The following is a 25,517-nucleotide window of genomic DNA, read 5'->3' on the forward strand; positions in this document are numbered from 1 at the left end:
TGTGTGTGTGCACACTTGTATGCTGAGGGGAGGGAAGGAGCTACAGGACCAATACTCAGGACATCAAGAGGAAACAATGAATATCAGACTAGAGCACAGAAACCTGCCTCTCTGCATAGAATTATTCGTACCTTGCACCAAGTTCCTCTTTGCATAACACATTGACATTTTCATGATGTTCAAAAAGCCTGCTGTTGGCTTCTAAAAGCTCTGGCGCCATACCACGTTGTCACTGTAACTGCCCTCCGGTGAGCCATCAAAAGCCCAGCTAGAACATCTTGAATACAGCAGTATGCTTGCCACCAAAAAAATAAATTGCAATATTTTATATTTATCTCTATTTAAATTTTAGTGATGCCACATAAATGTTAACATGGTTTTACACTAACACAATCACAGAAAAATCTTAACACCACATATTGGCACAGCCCCCGGATGAGCTATGTCCTACTAAGCAGGCCCAATGCGTACTTCTCAAGTCACTTAGTCCCCTTTAACTAAGAAGTGACATCAAGGTACTACACAGTTTCCCCCAAAAAATGTGTTTCCAAAAGTAATGGCAAGGAACAAGTAGGACCATTTGTTCATATTCAAAGTGAAAACAGGATAGTTGGAATTATGGAAAATATTTCCAAAAAGGGTCTGGGGAGAGAGGTTAATAATGTTGGATTTAGCTCTTTTATGGATTGAGGAACAAAAAACGAGCCTCAGTATGTTCTCAAGCCTCTAAAGCCTTAATGAGGCTAAGATCCCGAACTTCTCCAGAGCTGAGATCACAGCCACCAATGACACACTCAGATTCTCCACCTTCCCAGTGGATGCACAAGCAGAGATTTCCCTGGGCTTCCTGGGAGACTGTCTGAGTCTGGTAGGTGAGATCAAGGGAGGCGGAGTGTCTTGGAGGCCACAGCCCTGACTGCCAACAACACAACCACAGAACAACCAGGGCTTCGGGATCAAGGCAGGGTGGTGATAAGGGAAATAAAAGCCTGCAGTGCTCTCAGCCTCTCCTCATGGGACAATTCTAACCTTTCCAGCTCTGCCCCTTAGTTTACTATGAAAAGATGCTAAAGTTTTTCAGAATGAGAGGACATTAGACTGAGTTTCAAATTAAATAAAGATAAGCATGGATGAAAGACAAAGGAAAGCTTTTCAAAACAAAGCTTCCAATGGTAAAGATGTAAAGAATAGCCTTTTTCCTACAACATCGCGATTCCTACATCCAAGCAGGGCAACCCTAATAGCCACCACCATGCCCTTGCAGCAAGAATCTGAATATTGGCTCCTGTTTTAGAAGCACAAATGGTCCTAGGAACAGATTTTCAATGGAAAGAATTATGGCTCCAATGAATCAATTGCAGCTTGAAAACATCCTCACTTTTTTAGTATAATGATATGGTACCCACATATCTTGATTCATCCACTCTTCGGAGATGCTGTCTCCCCACTCCTCTTGCCTGATCAGTCTTCTAGCACAAGCCAGACTAATTGAAATTTAAACAACTTTCAACCCAGAGTCTGATACCCTGACTGCATATTGATTGGTTCTAGACAGCTAAGGGAAAGACACATTTCCCCCAAAAGACCCTCCTTTGTCAGGTCCATCATTTATTCATCACCAGATGTATGCAGCTTTACTTCCAAAAGGATCAGCTCTTAGAATTCATCCCCTTTCCTCACAAATTATGGTTTTTATTAGCTTTGAATAAAACTGAGAATGTGATCTACAATATGTCATTAAATGTCCAGACATAGAAGATGAGGGGAAACAGAGAGCCATAAGTGGTGACAACATAGGTGAAAATTCTTATCTACTTGGAATAAGAACAGAATCAATCTCTTACTCTGGTTTCATTGAGATTACCATGAAATGTGGATAGGGATACGCATGAGTTCAAGTGTAACCTATATCCAGGCCAGTCAGGCCGAGAGTAAAGCTAGGATTCACCTGAGGGGCCCAAACAATCCTGGCCAATGGGATGTCCATCCTGCTGCTCACCTGGAAAAGGCAGCCCCCAGCACGAATGCAGCGTACTCCTTTACCAGGGGTTCTGTGCTGTTCAGCCCATTGATCACCACTTGAAGGCCACCGAAGGAAAGCAGGTCCTGTGCGTTATCCATCTGCAACAAAGGCACAGCTTAGCACAGTGCAGCCATCAAGGAAAGAAGAGCTCTTCTTATAGCCTTGTTTTTGGTGACTATTCAAAAACAAACTAAAAAATCAAATAAAAAGCAATGGTTGCCTTTCTGACTAACTAGGAAAGGATTTGAAGAAAACTAAATTTTTAAATCATCTTAAGTTTGAGAACTCCTAATTCATCTAACATGATGTATGAGCACCTGCATGGGAACTGGCAGAAATGGCACCTATCTATTGCTTATGCCAAACATGTCCTGGAAAATTCTAATACCATAGTGAGTCACAAGGCTTACTCCTAATGTACAAGCTGTTAACACAAAGATCTGGCATCATCAGCACTACTAAATGGCGCCATGCTTCCTGTTGATGTCTAGCCCCAATGGGGGCAATGGAGGCAGCAGACATTTTTTTTTTAAAGCTGATTTTTAATTAGAAGTCCGGGACTATAAGAGGAGCCCTGTTGCAGGGGGAGAGGGGCCTAGAAGAGTGATCGGAGAGAAATAACAATAGTACCATCCTCTTTCCTCTTCCTCACTTCATATAGTCTAAGGCTGACTGAATCTGTGGACATTCTGATAACATCTGCACAAAAGTCTCTCTCTCAAAGGCTTTGGTCTAGAACTGTACAGCTGGCTCGTGACAGAACATGTCCATCATCACATAAAGTTCTATCAGACAGCACTGGCAGGCTATCGTTTAAGGTCCAAAGCCCAAAGTTCGGACAATCTCTCTTTTATTCTATAAAAGTGGGGATCTCATTGCCCAAGCTTCATTAGTATTTTAGAACAAGACGACTCAACTTCCTTAGAAAGATCACTGGACCCTGTTTTCTTCATGCTGCAGGCTTCCCTTGAAAATATCGTTGTTGCTGCCTCTTGCCTACATGCTGATCCCACTCTACAAATCATCAGAAAAACCCAGGAAGGTAGAGCCCGACAACATGACTGCTCTTCACCTTTCCTCCAGATGCCACAGAGCCCTTTCCTCCCCAACTGTCCTTCTGAACTGGAAAAGGGCTCTAACAGAGAAATCAAGTTTGAAGCACTGCATTTGACTCTGCCTATGTTTTGGGTGTGGGTCTACCACTTATACATTCTGATATACTCTCCCCAAGAGCAGAGGTCTTTGTCTGTCCCCTATTGTAGGTCTGGTGACTAGAATAGTGCGAGCATATAGTTAGGTGCTCGATAAATAATCATTAAAACAATGAATTAATTTGATCATGAAAAAAAAAATGTTACTGAAATAAATTCCACTGTGAGTAAAAAGGCAACCTGGGGAACCTGTGCCAACAAAATGGATGGGTCCCTAGTACCACAAACCTGAAGAGATGGCCAATCCAGGATCATGAAGTAAGTATGGAGTCTACTCTGTCATAAAGGCCCCCAGCCAGGGCTGGAATTTTTCTGCCCTAATCTGTCCTTATGAAGAGGAATGATTATGGGGTCACAGTGCAGCTAACTAGGGAGGCTCAGAGCTGGGTGCTTTGTGACATAGCGCAAGTACTACTAAGCCTCCCTTCCTCACAAACCCTGATTTTAAAATCTAAGAATTCACTGCCTCTCCTTTGATCCTCCTTCCTCCAGGTTTTCTGGATACAAAACCTGGCTCAGAGTCCTGTCATTGCAAGCTTGGGATGGCTACTTATCAAAGCCTGTATGGGTTCCTAGCAGAGCAGCTGCCACTCTGACAGCCCCAAAGCAACACAGCCCAGAGTCACAACGGTTCTGTTCTAGACTCAGTTTATCTTTACTACTACAAAGATAATCAGGGTGTTATAAATGCTAACATTTATATAAGCACTTCAGCCTTCTCAATATGTTTCCTCAATTGTTATTTCACTAGAGATGAGGAAGAAAGGAGTCATTCTACCTAATGCACACCCAGAAGATCAAGCTCCAAAATCTGGGTCTGGGGCCAGGACTTTTCCCAGGCTGCCTTCAGGATGGGGTGAGACAGGCGGCAAGGAGCTCAAGGTAGAGGGAAGGAATGCATAAGGAAGGGGGCAGTAGGGAGTTGTGCCAACACTCAAGAGGAAAAAAGAGAATCAGAGCACTGACGAGACAATGAGAGAACAGGAAACAGAAAGGGAAAAATGATGGTAAATAACTGAGGAGTTACGTGGGGAAGGCAAACACTGCCCCAGGGTGGATGGGCAGAAACAAGCCACTCATAAATAACTCACAAACTGTTTTCCATACACACGGTTTTGCTTTTCACAAATCCTGTTTAATAATTTAAAAATGGCTGTGAGAAATCCTTGGGCAGATCCAGTTTGGGTCCTTGAAGCCCATGGCTCTCAGAACTGCCAATCAGTGAGTCTAGAACAGGAGTAGACTGGTGAAGTTCCTGGCAAGAAAAGTCCCATCTTCCTCAAAGCTAGCACTACATCACCCCTAATTACCCATTGCAACTGGGACTCAAGGCCAAGCTGTGTCTTCTTTAATCCCCCTGTGAAATCACAACTTAACACTGTTGCATGGAAACCAGACATATCAGCCCAAATCAAGGACCTTATATTTCCAATCAAAAGGCTAATGACTCAAAACATTTATGACTCCTCTACCAACAGAGCAAGTTTGGCCTATACCAGGGGGCTAGTAACCGGGCTGACCTCAGACTGAGTTTGGTGATGTCCAAGAAACCGTTTACCCCACCCATTGACCTCTGAAAGCAGAACAGGATGTCATTCCAGAGATGAAACTTGCAGGGAAAAAGGAATTTGTCAAGGCCCTGCAGGCCTCCTGTGTACACACTCCCCTCTAGGTATGATAAGCTCTCAAGTCATTTTGGCCTTTGATGCTGCAGCTAAAGGAAGAACCTACAGAAATCTGGTACCTAAAGATCCATTCAAGTATGTTAAGATGAGAAAAAATAAAAGTTGTCAACATCAGAGCAAGACTGTGCAAATAACCCCCAGGATCCTTAATCCTTTAAATATCTATAAGAGCAAAGCTATTGAAATTTTTGTTTTTTCACCCTGGAGAGAAAGGCTAGAAAGAGGAACGAGAACCCAGGTCCATTTTCTCTGAAAGGATCACAGACCTGCTATTTGAGGCCTGAGAAAGCATTATGAGCAGAGAGAGAGTGAGATGAAGCGGCTGCCCCATAATGCCTGCAGATACAGGACTCACATCCTCTCTCCCACAAAGGCTGGCAAATCCTAAAGAAAGAATGTCTTTTAGCCTAGTTTACAGAGAACAAGGACACCGTCGCATGTGGGAGGAAGGTGAAGATCTATGTCTTGATGAGGGTCCAAACAAGTCTTTGATTATGATTACACAGCTTTCTTGGGTCAGAATCACCTCTAATCTGGATTACTGCAATAGCCTCCAATCTGGTTTCTGCTTCTACCCATGCCCCTAGGGTCCGGTCTAATTCTCAACACAGCAGCCAGAGGGATCCTTTAAAGTAAGTCAGATCACGTCGTCCTGCTGCTAAACGTCCTCTAATAATGTCCAATTTCATTCTTTTCCGTGGCCTACAAGGCGCTCCATGATCTCCCTCCCATTATCTGAGTTTTATCTACTTCTCTCCTTCTCTCAGCTCCAGCCACACTGACTAACTTGTAGTTCCTCGAACACACTAGATATGCTCCCACCTTAGGGCCAAGAGTACTTGATGTTTCTCCTGCCTGAGAGGCTCTTCCCTTCCCTGCTATACTTTTTATTTTTCCATAGTATTTATCACCTTCAGACATTATTTATAATTTACTTATTAGTTACGTTCATTGACTATCTGCCTCTGCTAGAAGGGAAGCTCAAATTTTGTTCACAGATGTACCCTAAGTGCCTGGAACAGTGCCTGAGACTTAACAGGCACCTAATAAATTAATTCATTGAATAAATAAATGGCTTCTCTTGGCTCCTTTTCCTTAGATTCACCTATTCTCTTTCAGGCTTCATTCAAACACTATCAGTCTCCTGTGAAAGGCAGAACGTCCAAAAGGTTAAGAGTAGAGGTTTGGGGTCAGACAGACCTTGTTGCAAATCCTAGCTCTACTGTGTGACCTTGGGCAATCACAAGTGTGAACTTATTTGCCTCAGTTATAAAATGGGATTAATAGTACCTACTCATAAGGCAGCTATGGAAGCCAATAAATTAATGTGTTCAAAGCACTTGAATATGTGCCTATTATATGATAATGCTCAATAAATATTAACTACCATCATTATGGCACAAGTCTGATGAGTCATTTCCCTGCTTTGAACTCTTCAATGGTTCTTAGGATCAAGGATAAAACCATAAGGAGAAGATAGTCCCAACCCCAACTCTCTGCCTCACTAACCATTCCACGTCATTGCCACTCCCCCATCCCCTGGTCACTATGCTCTAGTCCCTCTAATCTTTTCCAGGTCCTCATTCTCCCCAAGCTTTTCTCTGCCTCAGAATCTGCACATGCTCTTTCCTCTACCTGAAAGGCTCTAATTTAAGGGTTGGCAAACTTTTTTTAAAGGGCCTGATATTAAATATTTTTGGCTTTGTGAACCATCTGGTTTCTGTCACAACTATTCAACTCTGCCATTGTAGCATGAAAAAAGCCAAAAATAAAACAATACATAAACAGGGCCGGCCAAGTAGCACATTGGTTAGGAGTTGGCTTGGGACGCCAGCTCTGAGCAGCAGGGCCCAGTTGGATCCCACATGAGGGCCAGTGACACTGCACCCTCTACAGCTAAGATGGTGAACAACAGCTCGACCTGGAGCTGGGTTGCCTTGAGTCACCGGGCGCGGCCGTCCAATGGCAAGCGAGCGACTGCCTCATCCCAGGAAGAGCGCAATTTTAACACCAACATGGACCAGTGAAGCAACGTCCTCCACAACTAGATTGAATAACAAAAGGACAGCAACTTGTCTGTTCCCCTCCCCAATTCCCCAACACTGTTTGTTCCCCTCCCCTAATTCTCCAATAAAATCTTTTAAAAAAGAACAATACATAAACAAACAGGTGTGGCTGTGTCCCAGCAAAACTTTATTTACAGAAGCAGGAGTGAGCCACAGTTGGCCCATGGGCCACAGTGCGTCATCTCCTGTTCTAATCTCCCCTCATGGCCTAGCAAACCCCTGATCATCATTTAAGGCTCAGCCTAAATGTCCCACCCTCAGGGAAGCCTTCCCCAGTGTCCCTGACTAGGCTAAGTTCCCCTGTTATATGCACTGCCCTCTGGAGCCTTGCACATGATTTTAAACTATGTCATTATTAAATGGTTAATTTGTCCATTGTTCAATTGTTCGTTATTTAATTGTTCCCCCTACCAGTCTATAAGCAACAATAAACAGGGACCACATCTATTTTACCTGTGCTGTAGCCTCAGTGTTGAAGGAATAAAGGAGGTGATGCTCCAAATGTAAGAGGTTAGCTCTGGCCTTTAAGAATGTATCTTACTACAATAAATATTGGCCTAGATTAAAAATACTGTGCATTCTGGGAGAAAAGTACAGAGGCTGGTATTTTTTCTTAAGGCTTAAGGATGGGGGCTGTCAGTTAAAAGTCAGACTTATGGACAAAGAAATACAATACCTGATGGACATAATATTCAAGATCGAAGAGTGCAGCAATCTTCTCTTCCAGGCTGGAGCTGGAACTATTGAACTTGTTGATTAGCCGCACCATGATCTGCATGTCAGTCTCAATGACAACATTCAGTTCCTCGAAGTCCTTCTTCAGCTCCTCAATGGGGCGGAAGAGCCGTTTAACTTCGGCCTGCCTTGCCTAAGAAGAGCAGCAAAGAGATGATTAATCAAAGCAATTGGAGACATCGCCCCAAAATTCTCATGGTCTACCATGGATACCCATCCTCAAAGAACTGCTTCTCCAGGACTCACAGTCTTCTTTCATCTGTACTATCAGAAATCCTGATGCCTTCTAAGATGCCTGGAGAACAGGGCCCTCGGTGTATCCCCATATAGCCCTCTGCACCAAAAACACACTCAAGATCTTCCAAGGTTCTCTTACGCCAGTCCAACTTCCAATGTTCAGGAAGACTGGAAAGTCTTCTTGTTGCAATCACTGAGGTCAGGGAAAGCAATGCAAGCTCACCTCCCACCCCGAACCTCACATGGGAAGGCTGAGGTCTACGGTGGAATAATCCACACCTTGGTTCTCCATATCCTACAATCACAGAAAATCTTGGCTTTGCCCTGACCAATCCAGCAACATTTTAGGGAAACCCGGATGCAGGAAACTGTGGGTAAGAAGATGTCAGGGTGGGAACAATTTGCTGATGAAAATTAAGTCACTGTCATTACTGTCAATCTAACTACAGGTGTACAATTTGTTCAACTGTTTGAAGTGGCTAAATTACTGTATGTACTATACTCAAATCTCAAACAATTTTCTCTCAATCCCTCCCCACCCCACACACATAGAAAGATTTTTAAAATGAAGTCATGTTGGAGGTGAATAAAAGACTTTAATTAGATATTTTATACCTGTGACACTCCCTGTTTTCTTCCCAATTTTAGAGGATAGTGCTTATAAAGAGAGTCTGAAATGTCACAGTGGTTTGCGTCTCTATCTTCCAAGAAAAATTAAAAAGCAAGAATATTTATAAAAAGCAGGATGATGAGCAGCTGTCAGTTCTAAATTGCTCATCTGTTACCTCTGGGTTTTCTCTCCAGTTATAAGCACTCCACAGAAACATCAACCAAAGAAATGAATCAGCCTCTCTTAAAAAAGAGCAAGCTCCTAGCACAGTAATCACATCTATAGGATGCCATATCCTGTTTCTTTGGGCTAAAACAGTGAAATGCTCTCCTTACACCCAGCTAGAGGACTCTGGCCAGGCAAAGAGGTCTGAGAAAGCTGAGTCACTGTCTAGAGCTGTGGGATGACAGGCAAGTGAGAAAGATAAGAAACTAGTCACCTCTGCCTCACAAAAATGAGGTGTGCGGGGCCCTCAGGAAGGCATTTTTATGAAAGGGGGCTGGAGGGGAGAGGGGGAGCTGTTTATTTTGCAATAATTAAAAACAGACAGTTAGAAAAGTAGTACAATGGTAACATCTTACATAATAGCACAATATCAAAACCAAGAAAACATAGGTACAATACTGTTAACTAGATTACAGGCCTTATTCAGACTTCATCAGCTTTTACATGTACACATTTACACGTATGTGTGTATCATCCATAAAATTTTATTCAATATACAGATTCACGTAACCACCAGAACAATCAAGCTACAGAGCTGTTTCATCACCACTAAACAACTCCACTGTGCTCCTTTCGAGCAGTGCCTCGGCCTCCCACCCTCTCTCTCTCGTCCCTATGCCCTGGCACTAATTTGTTCTCCAGCTCTGTAATTCTGGTTTTTGGAGAATGTTATATATAGATGGAATCACATAGTGTGTAATCTTTGAGATTGGCTTATTTTTACTGAACATAATGACTTGAGATCCATCCAAGCTACTGCATATATCAATGGTTCATTTCTTTTTAATGCTGAATAGTATTCCATTGTATAGATGTACAGTTTGTTTAACCATTCACCTGTTGAACATTTGAGTTTTTTTTCAGGTTTTGGCTATTACGAATAAAACTGCATGAACATTTGTATAAAGGTTTTTGTATAAACTTAAGCTCTTATTTCTCTGGGATAAATGCCCAAGAGTGCAACTGCTGAATTGTATGATAAGCATATGTTTGGTTTTATAAGAAACTGCCAAACTATCTTCCAGAGCACTGTACCATTTTATATTTCCACCAACAATGTATGAAAGATCCAGTTTCTCCACATCCTCACTATTATTATTTAGTATTACCACCGTTTTAATTTTAGGTATTCTAATAGGTATACAGTATATCTCATCATGGATTTAATTGGCATTTCTAAATGGCTAATCACATTAAACATCTTTTCATGTGCTTATCTGCTAACCACATGCCCTTTTTGGCGAAATGTCTGCTATGTCCTTTGTGCATTTTCCCAGTAGGTTGCTGGTTTTTCCTACTGAGTTTTCAAAGTTCTTTACATATTCTAGATACAAGTCTTCTACCCGATATAGACAATCTTTGTTTTGCAGAGACCTGATATGCACCAATTTCAAACACCACAGTTTAAGTAACACCAGTCTCCCAACATGACACAGTTTCAGTTGCTACAATATATTGACTGTAATTGCATAAATTACCACCTTTGCTGCTAGTTTTTCAGCCCACAAATCACTACATAAATAACATAAATGCCCACGATGATCAGTGGCTGATCACATCACTTCTTTCAAAGTCTGTCAGTGATTGGTCACTGGGCGTCCATTATTCAGTTCATACACAGACTTCAAGTGTGTAGTTGTATGGCTTCCTCATCCCCAAATGATAAACCCAGGTAATATTTCATAAAAATGGCTAATCCAAAGAGAGAACTGCCCAAAGCAGATGCAAGTGCAGCAAAGAAACAAAAGCTGTAACTCTGGCAGTGGAATTTATACTGAATGTATGTGGAGTTACAGATGATGACATAATTTTCCTTCAACTATCAAACTATTTTAAAAGCTCAAGAGGGCAGTCTATTGTATTTTCTCTCATTTTTTACTCATTTCACTATTCTTTCTTTCTTTCTGATGTTCCAAGTTTCCTTTTTATCATTTACTTCCTATTTGGAGAATATTCTTTAGTCATTCTTTTAGGCTGGTGACAAGTTCTTTTAATTTGCTTTTGTGTGAGAATGTCTTAATTTCCCTTTCACTCCTGAAGGATATTTTCATTGGTTATAGAATTCTGAGTAGATAGTTTTTTTCAGGATTTGAAAAATGTTATGCCACAGTACTCTGGCCCCTGTGGTTTCAGATGAAAAATTCACTGTCATTCAATCATTGTTCCCTATAGATAATGTGTTGTTTCTGTCTAGCTGCTTTCAAGAGTTTTCTGGTTTTAGTTTTCAGAAGGTTGACTGTAATGGTGTCATGGCATCGATTTCTTTGGGTTTATCCTATTAAAGACCATATGATCTCACTTATATGTGGAATCTAAAGAATGGAATAAACGAGCAAACAAAACAGAAACAGACTCAGAGACATAAAGAAAAAACTGATGGTTGCGAGATGGGAGAGAGGTGGGGATGGACGAGAAGGTGACGGCATTAGAAAGTACAAATTAGTCATCACAATATAGTCATAGGGATATGAAATACAGTATGGGGAATATAATCAGTAATGTTGTAAAGATTATATAGGATGCCAGATGGGCACTGGAATTATCAGGGGGATCACTTCATAGACTGTGTAGATGCCTGACCACTGCACTGTACACCTGAAGCTGAAGTAGAATAATATTGAATGTCAGATATATATATGCACACTGGGGGTGCCAAAAAATATATACAAGTGGACACTTTGGTCAACGTTGCTCAAGCGGTAGTTCACCATAATCAGAAGTGTCTGGACACTGATGGTAACCACTTTGAGCACCTCTTGTAATTGCAGAAGTCAAACATGACTTGTATTCATCTTCTGTTATAGGTATATATTATTATAATTTTAATAAAGAACTCCTTTGTTAAAATGCGTATACTTTTTTTGGCACCCTGTGTGTGTGTGTGTGTGTGTGTGTGTGTGTGTGTGTGTGTGTGTGGTCACAGGATGTAAAGTACAGCATAGGGAACATGGTACTGTATGTAACAGCTATGTACAATGTCAGAGGGGTAGATTGGGGGGTACTACTTTAGGAGGGGTATAAATGTCTAATTATTACATTGCTTTGTACACCTGAAATAAAAAATAAAAAGAATTCACTCAGCTTCATGAATCTATAGATTTCTGTTTTTCACCATATTTGGGAATTTTTCCATCTTTATTTCTTTGATTATTATTTCAGCCCCATATTCATCCTTCTCTCTTTCTGAAACTCCAATGACACAAATGTTGTATCTTTGGTTATACAGGCATACCTAGGAGGTACTGCAGGTATCACAATAAAGTGAGTAATAGAAACTTTTTGGTTTCCCAGTACATACAAAAGTTGCGTTTACACTATACTGTAGTCTATAAAGTGTGCAACAGCATTATGTCTAAAAAAATGTACATACCTCAATTAAAAACTACTTTATTGCTAAAAAATGTTAACCATCATCTGAGCCTTCAGCAAATTGTAATCTTTTTGCGGGTGGAGGGTCTTGCATAGACGTTGATGAAAACGTCTATTGCAGTTTCTACAAAGTGCAATAAAGTGAAGCGCAATAAAAAGAGGCATGCCTGTAGTCCTGTAGGTCCCTAAGTCTCTGTTCATTTTTTTCAATCTATTTTCTCTCTGTTATTTAGATTAAGAAATTTTTATCTGTCTTCAAGATCACCAATGTTTTTCTCTCTCATCTCTATTCTGGTATAAAGTCTATCCAGTGATTACTTTAACAATTTTAGTTGTATTTTTCAGTTCTAAAATTCCATTTGGTTCTTTTTTATATCTTCTATTTCTTTGCTGAGGTTGTCATTTGTTTTAAGAGTGTTCATAATTGCTTTTTTATGATAGCTGCTTAAAATCTTTGTTAGATCAATCCAACTTCTGAGTCATCTCACTGTTGGCATCTGTTAATTGTCTATTCTAATTCAAGTTTTGATTTTCCTGGTTCTTGGTATGATGAGTGATTTTTTTATTGTATCCTAGACATTTTGGGTACTAAGTTATAAGACTCTGAATCCTATTTGAATCTTCCTTTTCAGTAGGCAGTCACACTGTCTAGGTTTAATATGCTGGTTCTGACCTTCATGTGTGGCTGTGACCCCCAGACAATTTCGTTTTCAGAGCCTTTGCAATGTTATTTTGGTCTGCTTCCTTTCTGTGCTACCCAGAAGCTAATCTAAAAACCTCGGCAGTATTCCACACTACAGTTCAGTTCTAAAATCTTTTGCTGTGTTAATTCTGGTCAGTTTCTCATGTGGGTCACTAGGAGGTATGTCCAGGACTTCATCTGCAAAATCCCTTTCTCTAGCTCCCCTCTCTCTAAAATCCTACCACCACTCTCTAGTTAGGGGGAAAAAGAGCATCATTTCCCACCACTGGACGCTGGACATTGGGAGAAAAAGTCCTTCCTTGACCTCTACTGACATCACCCCAGTGAGGGAACTGAAGCATTGCCTCATTGCTGCTGGTCTAGGGATGGGAGTTCAGCCTCCTCACTTACCCCCACTAACAGTGCCCCAGAGTGGGGAGCAGGCTGCTGTGTCACACTGCCTTGCTGCCACCAGGCGAAGGGTGGAAGTACAGACTCTCCATTCACCACCACCGCCACTGGCATCACCTCGGCTAGAAGTGAAAAATCACCTTGGTGCCGCCAGGCAGGGAACAGACATTCAGGTTTTCTTCTTGGCCTTTGCTGACCCCAGCCCAACGGGAGAAACAGCCTGCTACCCCACATGGAGGGTGAAAAACACTCGTCTCTGCTGGTAGCCAGCAGTGGGGGAGCAGAGAAAGGCCTCCTACCACAGGGCAGAAGGCAAAAATGCAGGCTGTCTGCTCAGCTCACTGACACCACTTTGGCAGAGGAAGCAGAGCACAGCCTCACACATCTCACTGCCACCAAAGGGAGTACAAGTTCAGGCTCCCACTCGGCTTCTGCTGACACCACTCTGGTGCAGGAATGGGATTGTAGATTCCCACCTCCCCACTTAGCGATAACAAACTAAGTTCCCCATTCAACTTTCACTGGCCCTAAGGGTGGGAATGGGGAGGTTTCCATGGCCTTTGGAATTGCCAAAAAGGTTTTTGTCCTATTAGGCTGCCCTTTTCCAGGTCCTTTCTATCTGTACCTGTTGGCATTTCCAGGATGTGGGCTTCTCTAGTGCCCACTCTGGAATATACAGAGGGAAAAAAGAAAGCCCAAGGAACTCACTGCCATGTTATTCCTCAAGTTCCAAGGTCCCTAGCCAATCCACCTCCTTCCTCCCATCTTATAGAGTTTTCTTATAATCAATTTTAATATTGCATCTAGGGTTCTTAGTTGCCCTTAGCAGGAGGAATAAAGGGAAATGAGTCTACTTCATCTCGTCCAGAATCAAAAGTTTAAGAAGGCCATATTTTAAAACGCAGTAATTTATAGAATACAGGTGAACACCAGCTGACATACCAAACCATAGAGCATCAAGCAATCTGTATGGTAATAGAGGGATAAAGAAACCAGATTCAATAAGAGCAGCCCGAACCTGTTCAGGAAGACCGAGCTTTTCCACAAAACACGTGATTCGGGGAAGAGCTGATTCACTTAAATCTACTAAGGTACCAATGGCTACAACAGAATTGATGCCCTTCCCCTCAAAAATTCAAGTCCCAGAAACATTCCCTCAATTGACAGGATATGGTATAATATCAGACGGTATTTTCTTTATAAATAGCAAAAGCACTATCCTGTACTTATAAGCTGCCACACAACCTTGGTTTAAAGATTGATAAAAAGTATGATGACATCTGCAGCCATTAGCTTAGAACATGTAAGAAACTCCCCAACCTACACCAAGTCAGTTTGTTTGCCAGTCCCTGTGCACTGGCAGTACGCTGGGTCAGTCCAGACAGGCTCCAAATGAAAGTGGGAGAAAGACCCCAGGACCCAGCACCTCAGTGAAGGAGCTAACAACCTAAACTCCACAGAAGCAAAAAAAAGCGTGTGGCAGCCATGCCTCAAAAGTGACACTTGACTCGGATCAGCCAATACAGAGATCGTGCATTTGGATACTGGTATTGGGCTCTCCCTTTGCAAGGAGAGAGGATTATTTTTTGTTTTAAATTTTTTTTTAAATTTTTCTATTACAGTTGACATACGGTATTATATTAGTTTCAGGTATACAGCATAATGGTTAGACATTTATGTAACTTACGAAGTGATTTTTTTAATTGCAAAAAACAATTGCAAACTTAATCTCTTGCTTTTACATTTAAAAAATATTTCCATAACATCCATACTTTTCTACACAGACTGAATTATGGAAGAAGAGTGTCATTAAAGAGAACAAAGAGAAGAGACAGAGGTGCAGTGGGCCTTCCAGCCTCAGAGGAGACAAGGAGCAGAGGCTAACTTTTACGTTCCTGTGTTCCTGCCAGCCCCACATGGTGAGGAGATAAGGAGTGGGAACCAGCCCAACCCCCGGCCACCAGAACACCAATCTCTGCTCCATGCACCTAGGCATGCACTGCTCTCCTCTGCTGGCCTCACCTCTACCAGGTAGGGGATTTGCTGCTTCTCACCCCTGGGTTAATAATACACCTGGGGTAGGATGGGATTCTATGCATCAGCTTGCTTCACCCACTGCTGCGGCTGCTGCCATCCTGCTACTCACTTTCTCACACTACATATACTCTCCAAGCCAGGATATGTGGCTTTGGTTAAGATGAGTAACGACAAGGAGACTGGACCTGCATATTAACATATCCTAATTAGGTCCTCCCTGACACCAAAAAAAAAAAAAAAAAAAAAAAGCTTATTTGTCTCAGAAATACTTAGCTCTAAAGGATACGAGGGATCTAAGGCTTCCTCCACTAACATAAAAGCTGTCAGGAAATTGATGCTGCCCCTCCCAAATAGTGCCGGGGTTTTGGGGCGAGGGCAGAGAGGTAGACAAAGCCAGGGTGGAGAAGAACGAGGGAAAACTTAGAAAGGTCTCCAGCGTGGCCATCAGAGGAGGTTCTTTCAAGGACAAGACTCAACCGGAAATGTAAAAAATTATTTGCGACATTCCCTGGCTATTACATGAGCTCATGAGGTCCATCTAAGAGTAAGAGTTCTCTCTGGTATAGGTCTGCACCTATCAGCCTCCCCAGACACTAGGGGCACAGCCAGGGAGCGGCAGTTCTGTCTCCTTCCTTCGGACTCCCTTAGCTGGGAGACAAAGTTAGAGCAAGTGGAAACCTCAGCCATCCTCTTGTCCCGGCCCCATGTTGTATATTTAAGGAATCTTGAGAACTGAAAAGGGAATACCTTTGCTACATGCTCAAAGGACCCAGGCTTCTTCCAGCCCAGCCTAGCACCTCTGTCCTTTGTGTCTAGTCCAAGTGTCAGCGAGGAGATCTGAGTTTTAACCTCTGTTCTTTTCACGCATGTCTGCAATAACGCAGAGGACGGCCATCTCTGCTTTGTGCTTCAATTTCCCCAAACATGTAATGGGAAGTTGGATCCTAACCTAAATGATGACAGAAATGCTCCCAGCATTTTTTAATAGTCTATATAAAGGGTTTCTTCTTTGGCGTTAACTGTCCTTTAAATTATTTTATAATGTTATTGTTATCATCCCATGTTTATTGCAAAAGCTTCAGGAAAAAGTGACTCCCTTCAATGCCGTCCTGCAGGCTTACTCTAACTCCCTGGGAAGAACGTCACATACCTTGTCTTCCTTTGAACTCTCCATCTCTGCCCCTTCCTTGAATTTTGCCAGTGCGCTCTTGAGGTCCTGAGATGTGTAGGTATTGGTGTTGATGTCCAGCCTGTCCAAAGAGAAGTTGAGAGTCAGGAGGGAGGCACCATCTTTCCCAAGAAAGAAAACCCCCAGGGGTGGGTGTACTCCCAGGCAAGCTAAACCAGGCCAGCTCTAGCTGAGACCTGACCTTCAGTCAGCGAGCAGTCAAACAGGGTGATCTTACGTTGAAGCTAGAGGAGGAAAGACACAGCTGCAGGGGGGGTCATATCACAAAAGAGGAGGAAATGGCATGGGGCAGACAGAAGCCCATCATGGACAGAGAGCTCTCAGCCAGCTACTCAGACAAAAACAAGTCTGAAATGTCTGTGCAATGCTGCTCTCTCAGCACATGCCAGGGCAGGACCTCCTGGAGGGTCCTGGACACAGACAGAGAGAATAACATGGACCCTACTTATATTCTTCTAGGAAAGAAGCCAGCAGGGACCTGAGCCCCACAAGCGTGTGCCTGACCTGACTTGACAAGCTAGCCTGTCTTCACAAAAACAGACTGGATAAATTCACACTTTTAAGACAAACCCTGGGGCACAGGATAGTTGCAGGAGGTATGTATCAACCTGACAAAGAAATGGATTTAAGATACCAAGGACTAGAATCAAGGTCAGCCACCTTCCATAGCTAGCCTCCAAGAAGAGGGAGGGAAGGAAACGTGGACATAATCTCGGGAACCTAGCAAAAACGACAGAGTGGGATCTTCACAAAGCCCCTGGAGCTGGTCCAAGCCACAGCCATTCATCTTGACTGGAGTGAAGGCATTCATGGGTGGGGGGTGGGGTCAGGGTTTGCCACCAGCAGTCATTTCAGCCTAGTGAACAGAGGTAGGAACAAGAGTGGTATGGACAACGAGGTGCGTGGAATGTGGCCTTTGTTTGACAAGACTGTCCAGCTGTGGGATGAGGAAGTTAAGGATAACCCAGGAGATATATCAAGGTGGGGGAAGGAGTTACTAGCCTGCTCTGCTCCAGGCAAGACGAGTACATACATCAGTCTCATAGTCCAAGATCCCAGCAGGCCTTTGCTCTCATGAGGGCAAGTTCTGATGGCTTTGCTCATTCAGTCTTTGATTCATCCTAGAGACCTCTTAGGGTCCTGAGAAAAACACGTGTCTTCTCTACACCTCAGTCTTCCTAAACCAATTAATAATAGCTAATCACTCCCATTTACTGAGCACTTAACCATGTGTCAGACACTCTGTTAATCCTTTAGGAGTAATATTTCATTCAAATCATTACCACAATCCTACAGATAAGGGAGAAAATCCCTCGTCCAGCAGAGTATTGTCCACTGCCAGCTGCTTGAGGATACCAGCCCCTGACCCTTGAGAGGGAACTCAGTATTTAGGGCCACAGCTTGAACAGATTATCTCCTCCCTCCTCTAAGAGGACTAATTGGTCAGGACTAGTCCCACCATGTCTCATATCTCTGTTTACTGCCTTAAATCCCACTCTATCAGGCCACAAGTGTGCACATGTGTGCTTGCACTCACACATGCACACACACATACAACCATCCTCAGCTGGTATTCTCACTTCATTCTTCACTGAGAAAAACAGATGTTATGATCAAGAACTCCCTCATCTTCCCATCATCAGCTCTACACACCAGCCTGCACCTAAATCTATACTCTCTGCTTTCCCTTCTATTATAATGGATGCCAGTGTCCCTGCTCCTATTAAACTTAAGCTCCAGATCCCACTTGCCTTTTCCAAAGCTTGACCTTCCATAATGATACCACTCCCTCCTGCCTGCATCATCAATTTCTCCCTCTGACTGGATTATTCCCATCAGCATACCAACATTCCTTTGAGCCCATGTCTCTAAGTGTCATGCCATTGTTCTGTTCCCGTCCAGAGTAAAACTATGAACACACTGTTTTCACCCGCCATCCTCACCTTCCTGCTGCTATTTACATTGCCATCTGCTCTAATCTGGATTCTGTTCCCACAACTCTACTAAAACTGCTTCTCAAAATTATGAATAGTTGCTGGCCAAATTCAATGGACTCTTCACTAATGTCACGTTCCTTAACCACTCAGCAGCATTTACACTGTTCGCCTCTCTCCTTGAAACACCCCTCCTTTCCTGGCTTCTTGTTACCACACTCTCTTGGTTCTTCCTCTTCCTCACTCCTCCTCTCTTTTGCTGGTTCCTCATCTCCTACCTGAACCCTGCTGGAATGCCTCAGACCTCCATCCTGGACAATCTGCTCTTCTCTATATCTACACTCTCCTCTAGTTCTTTCTAAATAACTGTCAGGCAATGATGCCCAAATTGACACCTCTGACCCAAAACTCTCCCACGAGTACCAGCCAGACTCCTGTACAACTACGTGATATAGCTTGGGTCTCGGATGTTTAACAGGCACCTCACATTTATTACATCTAAAACATAGGTCTTGATGGTGTTCCCTAGAAATCTGTCCCTCTCACAATATTTTCTATTTCAATAAATGGTACCTCCAAGCACCTAATTACACAAATCCCCCAATGAGGCTTTATCCTGAATTCCTTCTCCCAACCTTTTTCAACCCCTAGACTTAAATCATAAGAAAGTCCTGGTGTTACTACCTCCAAATTAAATCTCCAAATTCATCCACTCTCCATTATGACACCTTAGACTAAACCACCATGAGATCTTGTCTGAGCTACTAAAAAGACATCTTAATTGTCTCTGTGCTTCTGCTTTGTCCCCCTTCAATCTGTTTTCTATACACATACCAACTAGAGTGACCTTGAAAACTGCATTAAATTAAATCACTCTCCCACCCAAACTCCTCCAGTGGCTTCCCATTACAATCCTAGTTAAGTGAAGAACATTCAGCATACTCCTCCAAACTCCACCTGATCTGTCCCTTACACCTCTTTCATCTCATCTCCTGTTAGTCTTCTTCCTTCTCCACCCCTCTAGTCACCTTGATCATTTTTCTGTTTCTCAAACATGACAAAGCCTTTCCCTTGACAAAGCCAGGGACTCTATTGTTCCCTGTGCCCACAATGTTCTAACCCTAAACATATAAAACTAGCAGTTACATCCCTCTCACTCTTTAGGTCTCAGCTCGAATATAATCTTGACAAGGCCTTCCCAAACTATCTTATCTAAAATGACTCCCCCAGTGACTTACCACCTTGTTTGTTTCTTCTCTAGTGTTTATTATCATCTGTAGTTACCTTACTTGCATGTTTATTTACCTGTTTTTCTGCCTGTCAGCCTCCATAAGGCTGGCATCTTGTCTATTTTGTTTCCTACTGTATCCCCAATGCCTGGCACATAGCACTCAATGGGTCTTTTGTGAAATGAATGAATGGAGCAAGTAAATGGCCCTGTCCTGGGCCCACTCATTTCACTGCTATACCATATTGTACCATGGTAAATGCTCAAGTCAAGATGGGACAACTTGGATGTTCCTCATCCCTCCAAACATAGGAAGATGATTCAAAGAAGCTGGCTATTCCAGGGCAAAAAGAGAGATGTACTGTGGAGATGTTGACAGGGATGTGGTCTAAAGCCAGTGGAGATGGCAATGCCTAATATAACAATAGCAAGAGGAAAGCCTGCTGCTGGGAGCCAACAGGCAATCAGACAGTGCCAAGAGAACCCTCTGGGACAAGTCAGAGTCAGGGACCCTATGCTCCCCGGCTCTATAGCCCATAGGCGTTGCAGCTCCAGGTAGCAGTGTGGTCAGTCACACATCCAGCAGAACTAGCGGAGACGCTGCCATGGGTTAGGCTGAATGGACTATTGCCATCTCTCTCTAGCCGGTGGTTCTTAACTCTGTTGGGGTCACCAGCCTCTTTGACAATCTGATGGAAAGCAGTGGGTCTTGTCCTTCAAAACATGTGGATAAGCAAAATACTATAACATGTGAATAAGCAAAATACTATAACAATTCTGGAAATAAGCCCTGCCCTTTGGCCTCTGTTCCCATTCCAGTGCTAAAGAGCCAGGAAGACACTGTGAAGTGTAACTGGAGGAGCAAAGGATGAGGCTGACCCCAGGAGGAGAAAGTCACCACCAAAGGCAGCCAGAGGCTCCTGAGCACACCGCAGTAAACACACCACCACCTTGTCAGTGCCTTTGGGCTCCTATTCAGACAGGTTGGCCACTGGCTATAAATGCTGAGAAGGAAGAGGGCCTGTCCAACATATCCTTGAGGCAGAGCCCTCAGAAATACTTCAAAGGAGATGAGTCAGGAGTGGGGACAAATCGTTCCCTCTTTCAGTGTATCTACTACAGACCATATTGATGGCTCTGCTTTCTATTCTAAAAAGATATGAACAACAAACAAAGCAGAAAGCGCTCCTACTGATGATCTCCAGTCAGGTATTGGAGAAATAACTTCCCTTGGTATTAAAACCAACAAATAAAAGACTCCAAAGTAATCCAGTCTGTAACTCCGTATTCTTAAACCACGAAAAAGATAGGCTTTTTATTTAGAAACTAAGACTTGGCTTAGATGGGAGAAACAATTTCCTGAGCTACTTTGAGACACTGACATATGTATCTATATGTGTGCTGGGGATGGAGGGAGGTTGGCAGGGTTACAACAACGAGATTTGATTCTTTCTTAGATGGTTGTGAGAAAGGAACCATCTTATAACCTGGGTCACCTGAGGTACAGGCCTATATGGAGAGATGGGGAAGATAAAGATCCCTCCCAGTTTGTGGTGACTGTCAGGAGGACAAATATTTCCTTATCTTATCTATCGAAATATAAAGTCAAAGTTTCCAACAGTAAAAACTGCCCAAATATGAGCAGGCTGCTTGGTGGGGGTGTGAGTGTCACATGACTGAATCCCACGTGGACAGGCTGACCTTTTTGTCAGGTGTATCAAGGAAAAGACTTACGTAAGAACTGCATCTCTAAGGTCTCTTTCTGCCTCATATCTAACTGCAAAATACTGTTAAAATAATAAAAACCCAAGGGCTAACACTAACCCCGCTCAATCCATGATTGAGTCCCAATACTTATATGTATTACAACAGGGACAGCAAACTATCTGTAATAACCAGATAATCTTTAGGCTTTGTGGGCCTTACGGCGATTGTCCCAACTACTCAACTCTGCTAGTATAGCAAGCAAGAGCCACTGACAATACATAAATAAATGAGCCTGGCGATGTTCCCATAAAACTTTACTTATGGCCACTGAAATCTGAATATCACACAATTTTTATCAGTCATGAAATGTTATTCTTCTTTTGCTTTTTTCCAACCATTAAGAAATGTTAAAAACAACTTAGCTGCTAAAAAAAAACAAAAACAAAAAAACACAGGCAGCAGTCCCAATATGTCCCACAGGCCATAATTTGCTGGTCCCTGTGTTAGAAACTTCATGACTGGTATTAATATCAACCTTCCAAACTGCACAATTCCAGGAGCTCCTGCAACCCCATGTCTCCACCTCCTTCTCCCTCGCGCAGGAAATAGCAAGCAGAAGAAACTTAGTAATTCAAGGCAAATAGAAGAAAAAATAGAGACTATGAATTGACCCAAATTGAATAATCCACACTGGTTATTAAAAAATAAGGCAATCTTTTATTATTGGAGAACTTTTATAAGATAGCCAGTTTTAATATGGACTAACAAGAGGAAAAGTTAGTCTGAATTAAAGACTTTAAAATTTAATTATACTGTTCACCAAGGAAGTATTACTGCAAAGCAGAAGGCCTAACAGACCTCTTTTAATGAATAGATGACTCATCTGTAATCAGCGCATTAATTGTTGGGATTCAAATGGGTGCTCTTAAAGTACTGGGAAAAACAGATTCATTTTTAAAACAGGTTAAGCGTTGCCCCTACAGCATTCTTTAAAGTATCAATTTGCTTTGCAAACTATTTCTTTCCAAAGACCATAGAAGTAAACTTCCATAAAACCCTGAGAGATTTATCACAAATTCTATGCTATTAAATTTCAATTTTTTTTTAAAGCCGCATGAATTTGGGTAAGAAACATTGCATTGTCATAACTTACAGTATTACAAAAATCAATGCTGTCAGCCTCCCAGCCCCTAAGGTTGACACTGTACCTTTTGCCTTTTTTTGACCCTTTCAGAGTATTTCGGAACTCATCCTCATCTTGGAGTTTCACTTCTCTTGCCCCCGTCTGGAGATTCAGCCGCACATGGGATCCTGCAGGGACAGCCTGACCTAAAAACCAAGAACAGAGAAGGTTCATGAGGTATACAATCCTCAGAGGGACACTGTGATGGAATGGCTGGCTAACAAGCCGATAGGATTTATTAGTTCATGAAGACCAGATTGTGCTGTGCTCAATCCACCCATATCTCCCTCTCCCTCCCTCCCTACCTCTCTCTCTCTCTCCCTTCTTACCTCTCTCTCTCTAACACCAGTCACCTTTTACTAATCTACTTCCAAGAAAGGTATGAGGCAAGGTGGGCAAGGATATCTGCATTTCAATCTAGAGACTAACGTCCCCTAGTTAGAACCTGCATATTTAAGCCATTCTATTTTCTTTACAATGAGCTATAAGCCTTTCTGTTATGTTCAGTAGATGAATGGTGAATACCTACTTACCCTCAGGACATGGCCACACAACATCCTTTGTGCCCACAGCACCTTTTGTGCCCCTCCCTTGTTAGAACCCCAGACAGCTTACCATTCCAGCAAGCGTATACCTCCCCACCGTCATCAATTTAAGCAGCCTTCTTCTATGAGGCTCTCTCCTCCCTGAGCACAGGGACTATATCTCCTCCTTCCCTACCCCCCAAACCTCTGGGTCAGAGCTTGACATATAAAATTTGTGGCACTTAACATATATGAGAAGGAAGAAGCAAGGAAGCAAGAGACTGGAAGGCAGGAGGGCAGCATGGCAGGCCAAGAAGGCAGGGGTTGGAACCAAGAGAAACTAAACTCCTACACCCACCTATCTCAGAAGAGCTGATGCACTAGCTGGAAAAACAAGTGTTGTGAATGGATGGGCTATTCATACACACTGTAAAAAATTACCCAAGGATAAAAAAAAGCAATCTTGCAACATCACATACTACAAATGGAATGTTATACTTATTCGTGTAACTGATATTTACCAAGCAACTACCACTATACACCAGGCCACTGTGGGAGCTAGGTTCTAGGAAAACAAAGAGGAATGTTAATTGCTGCAGAGATAACAGAATTTCAGGGAAAGAGCTCTTCAGGAGACTGAAAACCTAGAAGCAAAGATGCTGCTCTGATGCCTGAACTTGGACTCTGCTTCTTCCTGACCGAGGATGGCATTGCCCTGCTGATGCTGAGCTTGATTCAAAAATCAAAAAAGGATGACAATCTGGAAACGGTCCATAAGGGAAGCACATGGTACAAGTTCTCTCAGAACCATCAGGTACACCCTGAGTATAAAAGGGTAACAATGTGGCAAGAATTCAAGTTTTCTCAATTCTGGCAAGACCACAGTGAATTCCAACTTCCAACCACTGTGCTTCCATCACAGAACAAAGGAGCCAGGGAAACACCAGGCCAAGACATTCTGTTCTGTTCCTGCCGTCCCACTTCAGCAGGGAATTTCTGTACCTTTGTCTACAAAATAAATGGGAACATAAGTACCTGAGTGTATGTGCATAATGATCCCCTTCTAACCTCAAACCTATCCAAAACGCTTCAAGGATAAAAACAATATGTTCAGAATAAAGTGGGGAAACATTTCTCTGGGGAGGCTTCCTGAATAAGGTTAAATTGGTGATTAAATGAGGCAAAAAGTGAGCGCCAGACTGGGATAAAAAAGGGAATCCCAAATAAATGGAGCCCTGCATGCAAAGGCTCAGACACAGAAACAGTCAGGCTGCGTGCAGGAGGCAAAGGGCAGAAGAGGCTGGAAGACTGGAAGGGCTGTGGAGGCTGCTGGCTTGGTGAGCCATCGGGAAACCCAGGCTGAGGTAGGTAAATAGAGCTAATGGCTGAGGAAGTTGGTTCTGAGAGCAGATGAAGCCAAATACTGGCAAGAACAACTTCTGTCCTATTCCTATGACCATGGGGCAACAGGTAACTTCTTTAGCATTAATATAGCTCATCACTGAACATGTGAAGAAAACAGGCTGTCTCACCTGGAGAGATCCCAAACTGACAAAACAACAGAGCAACTTCCTGGCTGAATGCTAAGGAGGTCACCCTGGGTATTCCCTCTACTGTGCTACCCACCTCCATACCCAATCTATCTCTCCAAAACCTGGTGATTTTTCCTGTCATATGTCTCTTGAATTTATACCCTTCTCTGTCCTCCCCACCTCTGCTCTTGTTCAAACCATCACCACCTCTCTTGTGGACACTGCCAGCCTTCCAACTGACCTCCCTATCTACGCTTACCTCCCAAACCAATTTTTCTTTATAATGAATGATTTTCTTTTTTCAAAATACAAATCTATGTCACTCCCCTGCTTCAACCCTTTAAATGGATTCCTACTGTTCTTAGAATAAAGATGATCGTCCTCATGCTGGTCACCCAGGCCCTTTACGATCGAGCCCTGGCCTCCCCTTCAGCCTTGCCCACCACTCAGCCCCCATGCTTTAGGCCACGTGGCATTTTTCCATTCCATGGAAGAACCATGCTCCCTCCTACCGTGGGGCCATTCCACGGCTGCTTCCTGTGCCCAGAATGCTCCTTCCAGCCCCAGCCTCCCCCTCCTCCTCTTTTCAATCCCAGCTGAGTCATTTCTGCTGAGAGGCAGCCTCTATTTCCCCAGACCAGATCCAGCTGCCCCCTAAAAGTTTTCATAGCACCATGACTTTTTTTTTATAGCACTTACCTCAGCCAGTAGTTATATTTTAGTTTTTTAGTTATGTGGTTAATATAAATGCTCACCATTTTATCCCAGGGCCTAGCACATGGCCTTAGCATTCAGGGAACCCTCCACAATTATTTGTTGAATGAAAAATTAAAAATGAAAGAGAGAGAATCCTAACTGACCTAGAGGTATGTGGAAAGGCCAACAAGGATTTTCACTAGAAAAAGTAGATTCATAATAATTAGTAGTCA

The 25,517-nt window shown here is 42.8% G+C and overlaps 1 protein-coding gene across 2 annotated transcripts in view; it reads right to left on the reverse strand.

Annotated features, from left to right (window-relative positions):
- Positions 1-25,517, reverse strand: part of SIL1 (SIL1 nucleotide exchange factor) — a 200,420-nt gene that overhangs the window by 65,377 nt on the left and 109,526 nt on the right. For both annotated transcript variants that reach the window (XM_019661003.1, XM_019661014.1), the window contains 4 exons: positions 22,558-22,678; positions 16,442-16,541; positions 7,662-7,853; positions 2,000-2,121 (listed from right to left, as the gene is read on the reverse strand). In XM_019661003.1, coding sequence (XP_019516548.1) covers positions 2,000-2,121; positions 7,662-7,853; positions 16,442-16,541; positions 22,558-22,678 — 535 coding nt within the window. The remainder of the gene's footprint in view (positions 1-1,999; positions 2,122-7,661; positions 7,854-16,441; positions 16,542-22,557; positions 22,679-25,517) is intronic.

The sequence above is a fragment of the Hipposideros armiger genome, unplaced genomic scaffold (assembly GCF_001890085.2).
Source record: "Hipposideros armiger isolate ML-2016 unplaced genomic scaffold, ASM189008v1 scaffold_11, whole genome shotgun sequence".
In the NCBI taxonomy this organism is placed as follows: domain Eukaryota; kingdom Metazoa; phylum Chordata; class Mammalia; order Chiroptera; family Hipposideridae; genus Hipposideros; species Hipposideros armiger.